Below are 14656 nucleotides of genomic sequence, written 5' to 3'. Positions count from 1 at the left end.
GTTATTGTATTAACAATTTCCTACATGAAATCCCAGACTAGTTTTGCTTCTGATCAACCTTTGTCATCTCTCAACGCCCGGTTGGTCACTTGGGAACCTTAAGTATCTGGTTGTTTTTTTTGGATGTCAGATAATCTTAAGGATTTGAGGTCCTGCTTCTATCCACAAAATTACATATTGATGTAAAAAACTGTCAAGAGAATATTTTGTTTTTAACATGAATAAAGGTACATCTATGGAAATGGTTTGGGATGCAAGTAAAGCGTACATGCGAGGAGTCCTAATAAATTTAAATAAGTTACATAGACGTAGACGGGAGGGGGGGGAGAAAGGAACTAGAGGAAGAAATTAGGAAGAAAGAACAGGAGTTAATACTAAACCCAGGAGATAAGAAGATTAAAGAAGTAATTACCCTATTACGAGCGCAATTTAACATGCTGATGTCAGATCAAGTGGCTACAAATTTGTTATATGCAAAACATAATACTTTCTGTAATGCAAATAAACCAGGCAGATGGTTAGCATATTTGACCAGGAAGAAACAAAAATCTTGTAATATACCTAAAATATATTATAACGGAAAAGAGGTTTATCAACAGGATATGATCCAAAAGGCCTTCTTGAATTTTTTATAGGATTGTACACGGGTGATAAAATACAAGGCTTAGATATAGATACTTGGACAAAGAAAAAATACCTATAGTTAAGGAGGAGCAGAGGGAGAGATTGAATCAACCAATAACCTCGGGGGAAGTCCTCCAGGTAATTGAACAGTTAAAGGCTGGGAAAGCACCGGGCACAGATGGTTTGACAGCAGTTTATTACAAAAATTTACAATTAGAAATGGTACGACTCCTTAAGGAATTATTTAATAAAATCCAAGTGGAAGGGAAGGTACCTCCATCTTGGAAGACAGCTTTCATATCCTTGATACCTAAAGAAGATCAAGATCTTAGTCAACCAAAAAATTATAGACCTATATCCCTACTCAATTTAGACAAATTGTTAATATACTGGAATATTTGGGAACAATAACCAAATTCCTGCAGCGCTTATATTTCTAGATGCCGAGAAAGCCTTTGATCGAGTGAATTGGCAATTTTTAATGAAAACAATGCAAAAGATGCAAATTGGAGAGTATTTTCTACAATCAATTAAAGCAATATATCAGGAACAAACAGCACAAATTATAGTCAATGGAAGCTTAACAGAACCATTTAAAATCGAGAAAGATACAAGACAGGGTTGCCCCCTATCGCCATTATTGTTTATTATAACCCTGGAATTATTGTTGAATAAAATACAGGGATCAGATAATTTACAGGAAATCAAGATTAGGCATCAAGAATATAGACTAAGTGCATTCGTGGATGATTTGGTTACAACTTTAATCCAACCAGAGAAATCTATCAAGGTTCTAATGAATATGATTAATCAATATGGCCAAATATCTGGGTTTAAAATAAACCTAGGAAAAACAAAGATGCTAGTTAAAAATATGAACACCAATCAAAAGGAAGACTTAGAAAAAATAACAGGACGTGAAATAGTTAAAAAGGTTAAATATCTAGGAGTTTACATCTCAACCTCAAACGGGAAATTATATGTATAATTATGAACTACTATGGCATAGTATACAGGCAGAGATGAAAAATTGGGAAAATCTACAATTATCTTTGTTGGGAAGAATAGCAGCAGTGAAAATGAATGTCTTGCCTAAGTTCCCATTTCTTTTTCAAATGATACCAATACTTAAAAAAGACGCAAATTGGTTTGAATGGCAGAAGGGTATTAACAAATTTGTACGGGCAGGGAAAAAGCCGAGAATAAAACTTAAAAGAATGCAAGATGTGCGTGAGAGAGGAGGCTTGAAAATGGCAAATTTAAAACTATACTACGAAGCAGTAGTTTTATCAATAATCAGTGACTGGATCAATTCAACAGAGGAGAGAATACGTAACATTGAAGGGCATGATTTGGTGTACGGTTGGCATGCTTATCTGATATATGACAAGAAGGTGGATAAGAATTTTAAAAGTCATATTTTAAGGAATGCTCTATTGCGTGTGTGGAAAAAATATCAGCATAAACTAAACGATAAGATACCTATGCGGGCAATTCCCAGTCATGCAATAGAGAACATAAGTATAGCACAAAAATATTTGTAAAAGCTTTTTTAAAATTTGCAATAAAAAAAATTACATGTTGAGAATGTGAGATTTAGAACCGATGCTTCAAGAGATCCTCCTTTTTCCACCATAAACGCAAAACAATAAAGCTATTTTATCTTTTGAGTTTCTCTTCTCATTCCCACTGAAACTTGGTATTGCACCTGATATTCCTTTTCTCTACCTGCAGGCATTCTCCTCCTGCGTGGATTCTGAAACCATAACCAGCGGTTTCTCTCTTAGGCGACTGAGTGTCACACACATGTACAACACACACACACACACACAGATCTGGTTCTTGATTAGAAAAGAGCGCCCGCGGGCGCAAGAGAGAGCCCCCCGCCTCCTCCCCTTCGCAAGACGAGAAGCCGGTTGCCAGGAAAACGAAAGTCAAAAGTTTAGGTTTAGGTTAAGTTTCGCAGACCGCGCCTTCCTCCGGGGTTAGAAGGCTGCCCGGAGTTGCAAAGGAGCTGCGATGGCCGGAGAAGCCGCCTCGGAGCCAGAGGCGCCCGCTTTCCAGTTGACGGTAAGCTTCGGGGGTCGGTTTGTTGCAAAGTAAGCGGGGTAGGGGATGGGCGGGCGGTGGGCTGTCAACCCCGGAGCAGAAAGACAGCAGGGGCTTAGCCCTCTCCAATGCTGAACACTTCCTGCAGTTTGGGGGTGGGGGAGTGGGGGAGAGGCCCCCCACTTTTCCACCAGTTTGGTCCCATCTAAGAGTTTTAGAGGGGGGGCGGAGGGAGAGGGGAGATGCTTGCCCTTAGAACACCGGGGGGGGGCTGCCTCCTTGAAAAGGGCTTGCAAAGATTAAGACATTAGAAAACAGTCATAAAACCACATAATTAATAAGGGGGAGGGAATGTAAGATGTGTTATATATAGAATAGCACAGAATAATAGTTATAAGAGGAATATATGTACATAGATAGATGTAAGATGTATTGCATAGAAAGAAGTACATTGAAAGAGTAATATGTATAGGAGAAATATGTATAAATTACCATATTGGTAGATGAAAAATGTGTAAAGATGATAGATAGATAGATAGATAGATAGATAGATAGATAGATAGATAGATAGATAGATAGATAGATAGATAGATAGATATGAGAGAGAGAGAGAGATGATAGATGATAGATAGATATAGATAGGTAGGTAGGTAGATAGGTAGGTAGGTAGGTAGGTAGATATGAGAGAGAGAGAGAGATGATAGATAGATAGATAGATAGATAGATAGATAGATAGATAGATAGATAGATAGATAGATAGATAGATAGATATGAGAGAGAGAGACAGAGAGAGATGATTGATAGATATAGGTAGGTAGGTAGGTAGGTAGGTAGGTAGGTAGGTAGGTAGATATGAGAGAGAGAGAGAGATGATAGATAGATAGATAGATAGATAGATAGATAGATAGATAGATAGATAGATGAGAAAGAGAGAGATAAAGGTATACATGTACAAGAGTATAATAGAGGCTTACCCATGTGGAAATGTTTCAAAGATTATGTTTGTGTTTAAAAAATGGGGGTGGGAGGTTAATAAAAACATTCTTTTAAAAAAAGAGAAGGGCTTACAAAGACCCATAACTCCTTCCCCACCTTCCCTCCGCAGCATCTCCCCACCCGGTTTCTTTTCCTCCCTTTCTTTCCCCATACCTTTTAGGGTTTTTTTTCTTCCTTCCTGGTTCTGGGCAGTTCAGGTATGCCTGGGGGAGGGGGGTGTATTCCAAACACTTGGGCCATTTCGGAAGGAAGGCCTGTCTTCCACATCAGGTTGGACTACATCCCCCATGAACCCCGGCCAGCATGGGTATTGGGGGTCAGCAAATAGACTTCACTCATTTATTTTATTTATTTGGTTTGTCGAGCACGTATGAGAAAACACGTATAAGTACGAATATAACGTACAAACATAAAAGTATAAGCAGGTATATGTGTATATATATATGTATGTACCTAAGAAACGAGTACAGGTAAATGGGGGCAGTAGGACAGGGACGGTAGACCCACTGATGCGCTTGTGCACGACCCCTTTACGGACCGCTTAGGAATGGGGTGAGGCCCACGCTAGACAGTTTGAGGTTGAAGTTTTTGGGGGTTGTTCTTCTTTACTCCTTTAGTAAATACTTCTTTAGATACTTCTTTACATACGGCGTCTCAGCCTTGCCAGGAAAATCAGGAAGGAAATAGAGCAGAAGGAACTAATTCTACATTGTTGTAAAGCTAAAATCTTGAAGGCCTGAAGATAGAGACTTCCTGCTGCTACTTTGAATGGTTAGAGAGGGCCGTTCCTAAGTTCATTCCTCTCCCCTATGAGCCACTGAGGTCTCCTGCCTCTGTTCTCTGGTTGTATTATCTCTTCTCTTCCTCTCCCAAGGCCATCCATACGGTCCTTACATTTACCATATTGAGAATGGAGTTAGAGAAGCGTTCATTTAATAGTAGACCATTGTTTCTCAGCTTCAGCCTCTTGAAGATGAAGCGGACTCCAATTCCCAGAATTCCCCCAACCAATCTCCCGGGGGAGGGGAATTCTGGGAGTTGAAGTCCACCGGGTCTTCAAGTAGCCGAGGTTGAGGGAAAAGGTGGCTCGTGGGTTGAAGATTTTCCTCTCTAGGACTTCTGGCAGTCCTCCAGATTTCAACTCCCAGAATTCTCAGCCAGGGCCATGCTTGCGGGGGGGGGGGGGGATTCTGGGAAGTCAACCCATCTGAGAGCTGCGGAGATTGGCAAAGATTGGGTTTATATCTGTGATGGCGAACCTATGGTATCTGTGCCACAGGTGGCACCCGGAGCCACATTTGGTGGCACGCCAGCTGATTTTTTTTGCCCTTCTGGAGGGCCAATGGGGGCTGTTTTTGCCCTCCCCAGGCTTCAAGAAAGACTCCGGAGGCTGGGGAGGGCAAAAAAATGGCCCCAATGAGCCGAACTTCCAGTTGGAGCTGTTTTTCACCCTCCCCAGGCTCCGGAGTCTTTCCTGAAGCCTGGGGAGGGTGAAAACCCTCCGGAAGCCAGAAATGGTTCGTTTCCAAACTTCCGGTTGGCCCATTCGGGCTGTTTTTTGCCTTCTCCAACCTCTGGAGGCTTATCCTTGAGCCCAGGGGAGGGCACAAAATGGCCCCAAAGGCCCAACCGGAAGTTCGGGAACAATCCATTTCTGGCTTCTGGCTTCCGGCTTCCGGAGGGCCTCCGTGGGGCCAGGGGAGGCCCTTTTCCTCCCTCCCCAGTCTTCAGGAAAACCTCCAGAGCGTGAGGAAGTGTCTCTCGTGCATGCGCGGGTGTGGTGGTGGAGGGAGGGGAAATAGAGTGGGCAGCGTGCAGGCGAAATTTTGGCACACAGTAAGGAAAAGGTTCGCCATCCCTTGTTTAGATTTTTCTACCCAACGGAGAATCAACAGCGTTGGAAGGAAACCAAACAAGGAAACGAACTCCCTGTGGCATTGTTAGGTCCCCTTGTCTGCTTTTCGTTTGCGGTTGACTTCCTCCTCCTTCTAAGTCCTCCGCCACACCCAACTTTCCACATGTCCCAGGTAGCAGCATCCGACGTCCTGCTCATATTTCATTACTTTCCAGTTGCATTCTTCTGTTGGATTAACTGAGATCTCCCCCTTTGACAGGCGATGAACCAGGAGTTCCAGTTCCTCCTATGTGACAAATGCCACGCAGAGGTGGCCAGCCCCAAACTCCTGCCCTGCCTTCACAATCTCTGCTCGCAGTGCCTGGAAGAAAACGAAGCGGCCGATGTCTGCGTCATCTGCGGGACGCCATACTTCCACCTGGCAGAGAGCCCCGAGAAATTGGACAACGTTTTCTTCGCCAACCTCCAACGCAAGCTCGGCCTCTACCAGAAGATCACTGGGAGCAAAGATTTGGTTTGCGCCAAATGTAAGAAAGAGGCCAAGTTTTGGTGTTCTATCTGCCAGGACCTCCTCTGCCTCTCGTGCTCCAAAATCCACCAGAAATACCGGAAGCACCATAGTCTCGGAACGAGACAGCTGAAGGAATTCCAGGCAGAATCTTGCAAATACTTCATCTCAACCACCAGAAAACCCATGTTTTGTTCGAAGGCGGGGCACAATACCCAAATGCTAAGGTAGGTTCTCCATCTCTGCTTCATGCTCAAGCAGAGTAGCTCTTTTAAGCCACCACCATCTTAGCCACTGCCTGGCTTTCCAGCCCGCCCAGGAATGGATGGTTTTCGAATCTGGGGTAAGAAGCAGTGAAATTTGTTGCTCCAATAGACATCTGGAGCAAAGTGTAGAGACGTTTTGAACTAACTAGCTAAGATAGAACAATATGATGGGAAGAAGAGAAGTGCCATTCTTGCAGATGAGTCTCCAATTTCTCATGATGGAAGCACCTTAGCTTGGACAACCACGAATCTGGTTAGTTCTTTAGGGACAATTGTTCTAGCTGTGTGTTGGGTATCTCTAGCTAGTTTTAACTAGGGCAATCTTTGTTTGGAGAACAGGCAGAGAAGTCTCTGAATCCCACTTCATATTCAATTCTCTGTGGAATCCTTGGTCCTTCTCTGACCTTGGGTTCCTTGGTACTCAAAGCAACAGATAGCTTGGGCAATCGTGAATCTGGATATTTTGGGACAATTGTTTGAGTCTTGTTGGATTTTTTTTAAAAAAGTTTTTTATTTTCCCTTTCAAATTCATTCTTAAATGTACATTCTTATAATTGTTATTTAACATACGTCAATTCAGATCATTCTTCCACCTGTATATTCAGGCATAGCGAATTGCAGAACATGATTGCAGAGCTGATGGAGAAGAAGAACGTCTACGACAAGACCTCCAGCGACCTTGAGGATCTGGAGAAAAACATGGAGCAGATGAGGAATGAGACACAAGAGCTGATCCAGCAGAAGATAGAAGAGATGATCCAGATGTTGCGAGCCAAGGGCGAAGGATTCTTAGCAGAGGTAGAGGCCCATCATAACCACCAGGTCCAAGACGTGAAGAAGAAGCTGCAGGAGATGGAGTGCGTGGTCCAGAGAATCACATGCAGCCAGACGTTGGTGGAGAAGTTGCATCTCTATGCTTCTGGCCAGGAGGTGTTGGAGATACATCCTTTCCTGAAAAAGTCCATGATGGAGCTCAGAAAGAAGCAGCCCTCTACGGTAAAAGGAATCGAAGTGAGGAACTTCGTAGATATCAAGAGCCAACTTCAAAATTTGCTTGAAAGAATGCCAAAAGACAACGGTAAGGTTTTGCAAAGATGTGCAGGTAGTCCTCCATTTATAACAATTGGAATTTCCGTCACTAAGCGCCATTATTAAGCCAGTCGTCAGGGAAATGGACCCAATTTAGGATCATTTCTTCCACGGTCATTAAGTAGCTCCTGCGGTCGTTAAAATGAATCCGGCTTCCCCCATTCGCTTGTCGGAAGCCAGCTGTATCATAAGCCACCCAGAGTTGTTGGGCATGAGATGGGCGGCAAATACATTTCATAATAAATGAATAAACTAGGAAAGACACAAATTGTATTTGTCGCTGTGGACCGCAGGATGTGGCTGAAAACTGCCATAAATGCAGGTTGGTTTCCAAGCACCCAAATTACAGCCACGTGAGTGTGGGAATGGTGCAAATGGTCGTAACTTCAAGGACGGGTCATAAGTCATTTTTTCTGTGACTTCCAATCTTCGTTAACTGAATGGTGGCAAGTCGAAGGTTCCTTCACGTGGTTTCTACAATTTTAAAACTTTTGAGAGAGTTAGGGGGCGGTTTAAAAATATGAAATATAAATCTGTAAATAAATCAATAAAACCACAGAGGCTAAGGCTCATCTGAGTAGTAGACCGATCTTAGGCAACCAGTTGTTTCCCAGAGGATCTGGAGTTACGAAGCCAACACCAGAGGCCAGCGTTAACAGTGCCTTTTAAGAAGCTAGATCAGGGCTCTCCATAGTTGGCAACCTTAAGACTTCAATTCCCAGAATTCCTCCGGCAGCCATGCATGGAATTCTGGGAGTTGAAGTCCACAAATTATTAAAGTTGTTCCATGACAGTCCTCTAGCCCAGGAGTATCCCAAGTGTGGTAACTTTAAGACTGGTGGACTTCAACACCCAGAATTCCATGCATGGCTGCCGGAGGAATTCCACCAGTCTTAAAGTCACCCCGGTTGGAGTGGCATGGAACTACTTTAATAATTGTGGCTGTATTTAATCTGTTATTGCTCTTTCCAAGGTCCCAAACACATAGCTTTCTGAAAGAGACAGAATTGCCAGCAAAACAACTGTAGGATTATATTTTTTTATGACTGGGTCTTTACCCTCTTGCCCTGTTTTCTAATCCTTTTGTTTTGTACCTTCTATAGAAGCTGTTCCCGCTAAACCCCAAACTAAGCCTAAGGAGGTGAGATGACGTCCACAGATATCCAATATATACAGACTATAGATTACATCATTAAGGTTTAAAAAAGAGATTGGGCAAACACTTGTCTGAAATGGTATAAGGTTTCTTGCATGAGCTGTGGGTTGGACTAGAAGACCTCCAAGGCCCCTTCCATTATTCTGAATCTGTTTGTTAAAAGGCATGGGTTTTGTGAGTTACAGCAGATGAAGGATACAAGGACTACCTGTATCCAAGATACGCCGCTCACTACTGAAATGTCATCATTTTGTTTTGTTTTCCTTTTAGAACAGTTTTAGAAGATTATTGGGAAAAAGGGGCCGCACTGACCGGGAAACGAACACCGAGCACCATCCCAAAATGGTCAAAATTGTGCCGTTAAATGATGAGGAACCAGGGACCAGTTATGGAGCCACTGGAGGTTCTTACGTCCCAGAAAGTCAAGAACGCCTCAGACAATCCCTTGATGACACTCTACAGATTGCTCATAACTATTTACATTCATCTGATCAAGGTAGTGTTACATTCAGGACACCTCATCTTGAAATTTCAAGAGATCCTTATAATCCAGAAGAAAAATCCACCGATGATGATGATGATGAAGATGATGAAGCTGAGGTGAGTCCATATTCACCTAGTTCCAGAATGCCATCTCCTAGGCATTCTCTTCATAACATGAGTTTCTGCCCCAAGAGGTACAATGATTTGTAGACCAATAAATTTGAGGACATCTATCTATAACACCTCAAGAAACGATTCACGGATCCTCCTTTCACTGCATTGTCTGGGACAGCAATATCTCTGTTGACCAGGTCTAAGACGGAGAAAACAGATTACTTAGCCCGTTTCACATGATTTCTTGTCATCAAAGGAGGATCTCAACCAGAGGTGGTATTCAGCAGGTTCTGACCAGTTCTGGAGAACCGGTAGCGAAAATTTTGAGTAGTTCGGGAAATCGGTAAATACCACCTCTGATTGGCCCTGACCCCATCTATTCTCTGCCTCCCAAGTCCCAGCTGATCCGGAGGGAATGAGGATTTTGCAGTATCCTTCCCCTGCCATGCCCACCAAGCCACACTCACAGAACCGGTAGTAAAAACAATCTGAATCCCACCACTGATCTCAACTACAATTTATTTACTGCAATATGTCCGTTAGTTAACAATATTCTTGCCTTAACAGTTGAGCTTCATGATTCAGTTCTACCACATTTTACCAAAAAAATATCATGATTCAGGAGACAAGTCAAATAGTTCTGGATCTCCAGAGCATAACGTTGATTGTTCATCTTCTTTGTAGATCTCGATCCTTCCCCTTACATCACCCGGTGACCAGAAAAGTCCTGTGAAGTATCCATTATGCCAAACGGAAGATGTCAGCTCACAGTCCAAGATCATATTCTTTGACCTCAAGTCTCTGTGTAAGTGGCCTTGATCTCCGAGGTATTGGTGAGCATATCTATCCTGGGAGCCAAATGTGGTGACCTTGCCTGAAGTAGGCCAACTCAGCCTTCTGTTTCATAGAATGACCTGAAACCACAAAGTATGAGGGACACCATCACCCCTGACAAGAGTGGCACCAAGGCCCATCATAGCCTTGCAGGCAGTGGTGAAATTCAAATATTTTTACTACCGGTTCTGTGGGTGTGGTTTGGTGGGCATGGCGTGGCTTGGTGGGCGTGGCAGGAGAAGGTTACTGCAAAATCCCCATTCCCTCCGGATCAGCTGGGACTCGGGAGGCAGAGAATAGATGGGGGCGGGGCCAGCCAGAGGTGTTATTTACAGGTTCTCCGAACAACTCAAAATTCCCACTACTGGTTCTCCAGAACTGGTCAGAACCTGCTGAATCCCACTGTGCCACTGCAGCTCACTTTATCCCGGGGACACTGCAAATTGTCCTAAATATAAACTGGTTGTCAAGCGTCCAAATGTATCTCACGTGACCATGGGAGTCACATGACCATTGTAACTTCTAACCATCACTAAATGAACTGTTGTAAGTCGAGGGCTACCTGTATTGTTAAGTATGAGAAACGTGTTAAGGTCCATCGCTTTCATCCCTCAACCTAGACCAATGATGTCTCTCTTTTCAATGCAGCAGAAAATATCCTTCACCTGGTCGCCCTCGGAGAGGACGCCACCATTTTCAGAGTCACGATTTCCTGCCTGGGGACCACAAGGGACAAACTCCTTGTGTTCGGCATGGATGAGTTCCTGAAGTATCTCAGGAGCCTCCAGAGGCCCATTATGGTGGGATACAACCTTTGGTCCATGGACCTCCCTGCCCTGCTTGTTGCCCTTCAGAAGATCAACAAAGAAGAGCAGTTCGAGGCGTCCATCCAAGGTTTCTTGGATGCTTTGCCCCTCATCAGAGAGATGTCCCCAGAAATCTCTAATTATTCACTGAAGAATCTGGACAAGACATATTTTTGGGGAGAGTTGGACAGCAACAAGGCGGATGACTGCGCCCAGACTCTCAAGAACCTCTGTACCATCTTTGAAATTAACATCCTGTTCCAGACAAGGCCGCTCATCGGCTGGTCCAGCTTCAGATGTTACGCCTCACTTCAGCCTCTCCTGCGTGAGAAAGTCCTCTCCATGCCCTCGGTGCAGACTTTGGCCCTGCACAATATCTCCCTTCTCACCCTTCAGTCCGTCTATCAAAGCGATCCCAAGAACGGGCTGAAGGAACTCTGCAGGCGCTTGAACACCACGCTGCGGATCGGGAAGAAAAAAATTCAAAAGTTGAGCAAGATCTGCAAGTATTTCGAAAACCTCCCATCGTCCTCTCACAGTTCTTCCCTTCCAGAGATTCATTAAGGAACACTCTTCGTTACTGTGGGGTTAAAATGTCCTGACTGAGGCCTCCTGAGATCATGAAGCCGACTGTCAGCCTCTGTTTTGCTGCTTGCTTTTCGGCTGCCATTGAAACGGGGAGGGAGGGCATGGTATTTGGGTGGGGGAAATAATCTGCACAGGAGGACTGCTAATTGGGAGTTCTGAGTCCCCTCTGGGGAAAAGGGCGGCATATAAGTGCAATAAATTCAAATTCAATCACGGTTTGCGCATGTGGAAGGAGGGGAGTTTCCCGCCAAGGCCAACTGTCCAGCATTCCAACCTGATGATGATGTTTGAAGATGTTTCCCACCTGACAGTTGTGGTGATATATGATTGGACTGTGGACTGGGGTACCAAGGGGAGGGGAATGAATCATGTATTGATATCTCTTGCTTTCGCATTCTTCTGCTCAGATCCAGCTTTGCTTCGCTTCTCATCTTTAATAATCAGTAAAAGTACACTTAATTCTAAAGTTGAGTTGAGTAGTTTCTTTCTTGGTTATTAAGTGAAGGAGCCGTGACACCGACTCCTTGTCCCGATAAAACCTCTTCTATTTAGGTTAAAGGGAATTCCTCTCCAGCAAAGTCCCGGCCAACAATCTTTCATGAGATTTCACAACTACAGGCCTTTTATCAGGCTTGAAGAGCTGCCAGGCCGATATCTTCCAAACTCCAAGCTGTAGCAGCAATTCCTTGGCAAGAAATCAGGAACAGATCTTCACCCTCATGAATTGGACCAATTGTCTCCTGCAAACTATCCTTTCACTCCTCTTTATTTCTTCTGGGAAGGGGCATTCACCATCCACCTCTGCCTTTACTCCCAAGTCGGCCATTGTTCCTTAGCTGTTCTCCTGGCAGCTCTGCTCATGCACACATCGGGAACAGGCTCCAGCTGTTCATCTGCCCCACTGATATCTGACTCTGAAGGCGGCTGATAACTGTCAGATGGCCCTGGCCCCCTCCCCGCCTCTGACACAGAGCCCTTGTCAGAGCCTTCTCCGGACTCCAGGACTGGCCCAGGTTCCTCCCCAACCGCTTTACTGTCTGTGTCTTCCACCAGTTCTGCTGGCGGGCCACAACATAAAATGACCCTTCTGGGAACACAAGGGACTTCTTCTGAAGTGAAACCACACAGGCTTGGGTGGTATACCTGGCCAAGGTATACTTCTGACATTTCATGGGAGCATGACTGAGTTCTCATAGACTACATCAAAGTGCTTTATGGAATCAACCACAGATGGTGAGGCTTGTACATTATGTGAAGCCATGAGCCTTGATTTATGTATCACAACTTTGTGCTGACACGTGTTGTTTCTTTCCAGTTTGTATGTCTTCCGACCCAGGAAATCTCATCATATAACCTACATATAGGTTAAAGGCAATGACAATATTAGAAGTTGCAATAAAGTTATTGTATTAACAATTTCCTACATGAAATCCCAGACTAGTTTTGCTTCTGATCAACCTTTGTCATCTCTCAATGCCCGGTTGGTCACTTGGAAGCCTTAAGTATCTGGTTGTTTTTTTGGATGTCAGATAATCTTAAGGATTTGAGGTCCTGCTTCTAGCCACAAAATTACATATTGATGTAAAAAACTGTCAAGAGAATATTTTGTTTTTAACATGAATAAGGGTACATCTATGGAAATGGTGTGGGATGCAAGCATAGTGTACATGCGAGGAGTCCTAATAAATTTAAATAAGTTACATAGACGTAGACGGGGAAAAAGAAAGGAACTAGAGGAAGAGATTAGGAAGAAAGAACAGGAGTTCATACTAAACCCAGGAGATAAGAAGATTAAAGAAGTAATTACCCTATTACGAGCACAATTTAACATGCTGATGTCAGATCAAGTGGCTACTAATTTGTTATATGCAAAACATAATACCTTCTGTAATGCAAATAAACCAGGCAGATGGTTAGCATATTTGACCAGGAAGAAACAAAAATCTCGTAATATACCGAAAATATATTATAACGGAAAAGAAGTTTATCAACAGGATATGATCCAAAAGGATTGTACATGGGTGATAAAATACAAGGCTTAGATATAGATACTTGGACAAAGAAAAAATACCTATAGTTAAGGAGGAGCAGAGGGAGCGATTGAATCAACCAATAACCTCGGGGGAAATCCTCCTGGTAATTAAACAGTTAAAGGCTGGGAAAGCACCAGGCACAGATGGTTTGACAGCAGTTTATTACAAAAATTTACAATTAAAGATGGTAGGACTCCTTAAGAAATTATTTAATAAAATCCAAGTGGAAGGGAAGGTACCTCCATCTTGGAAGACAGCTTTCATATCCTTGATACCTAAAGAAGATCAAGATCTTAGTCAACCAAAAAATTATAGACCTATATCCCTACTCAATTTAGATTATAAAATTTTTGCAAAAATATTAGGGAATAGATTAATGTTGGTTACTCAGCAACTGATTCATAATGATCAAACCGGGGAGACAAATGAGAAGTAATGTAAGACGAATTGTTAATATACTGGAATATTTGGGAAAGAATAACCAAATCCCTGCAGCGCTTATATTTCTAGATGCCGAGAAAGCCTTTGATCGAGTGAATTGGCAATTTTTAATGAAAACAATGCAAAAGATGCAAATTGGAGAGTACTTTCTACAATCAATTAAAGCAATATATCAGGAACAAACAACACAAATTATAGTCAATGGAAGCTTAACAGAACCATTTAAAATCTAGAAAGGTACAAGACAGCGTTGCCCCTTACGCCATTATTGTTTATTATAACCCTGGAATTATTGTTGAATAAAATATGGGGATCAGATGATTTACAGGGAATCAAGATTAGGCATCAAGAATATAGACTACATACATTCGCGGACGATTTGGTTATAACTTTAATCCAACCAGAGAAATCTATCAAGGTTCTAATGAATATGATTAATCAATATGGCCAAGTATCTGGGTTTAAAATAAACCTAGGAAAAACAAAGATGCTAGTTAAAAATATGAACACCAATCAAAGGGAAGACTTAGAAAAAATAACAGGATGTGAAATAGTTAAAAAGGTTAAATATCTAGGAGTTTACATCTCAACCTCAAACGGGAAATTATATGTATAATTATGAGCTACTATGGCATAGTATACAGGCAGAGATGAAAAATTGGGAAAATCTACAATTATCTTTGTTGGGAAGAATAGCAGCAGTGAAAATGAATGTCTTGCCCAAGTTCCCATTTCTTTTTCAAATGATACCAATACTTAAAAAAGACGCAAATTGGTTTGAATGGCAGAAGGGTATTAACAAATTTGTACGGGC

At 42.8% G+C, this 14656-nt stretch overlaps 1 protein-coding gene across 1 annotated transcript; it reads left to right on the top strand.

Moving 5' to 3' along the window:
- Positions 1 to 2466: 2466 nt before the first annotated feature.
- Positions 2467 to 11611, top strand: LOC116519115 (protein PML-like). Its single transcript, XM_032232815.1, has 7 exons — positions 2467 to 2694; positions 5784 to 6259; positions 6904 to 7376; positions 8491 to 8528; positions 8814 to 9143; positions 9825 to 9945; positions 10623 to 11611. Exons 1-7 carry the CDS (start codon positions 2644 to 2646, stop codon positions 11342 to 11344), a joined length of 2211 nt encoding a protein of 736 aa, XP_032088706.1. The 5' UTR covers positions 2467 to 2643; the 3' UTR covers positions 11345 to 11611.
- Positions 11612 to 14656: the final 3045 nt, after the last annotated feature.

The sequence above is a fragment of the Thamnophis elegans genome, chromosome 16 (genome assembly GCF_009769535.1).
Source record: "Thamnophis elegans isolate rThaEle1 chromosome 16, rThaEle1.pri, whole genome shotgun sequence".
NCBI lineage: Eukaryota > Metazoa > Chordata > Lepidosauria > Squamata > Colubridae > Thamnophis > Thamnophis elegans.
Note: the sequence above shows the minus strand (reverse complement) of the source record. Positions and strands in the feature narration are given on the sequence as shown.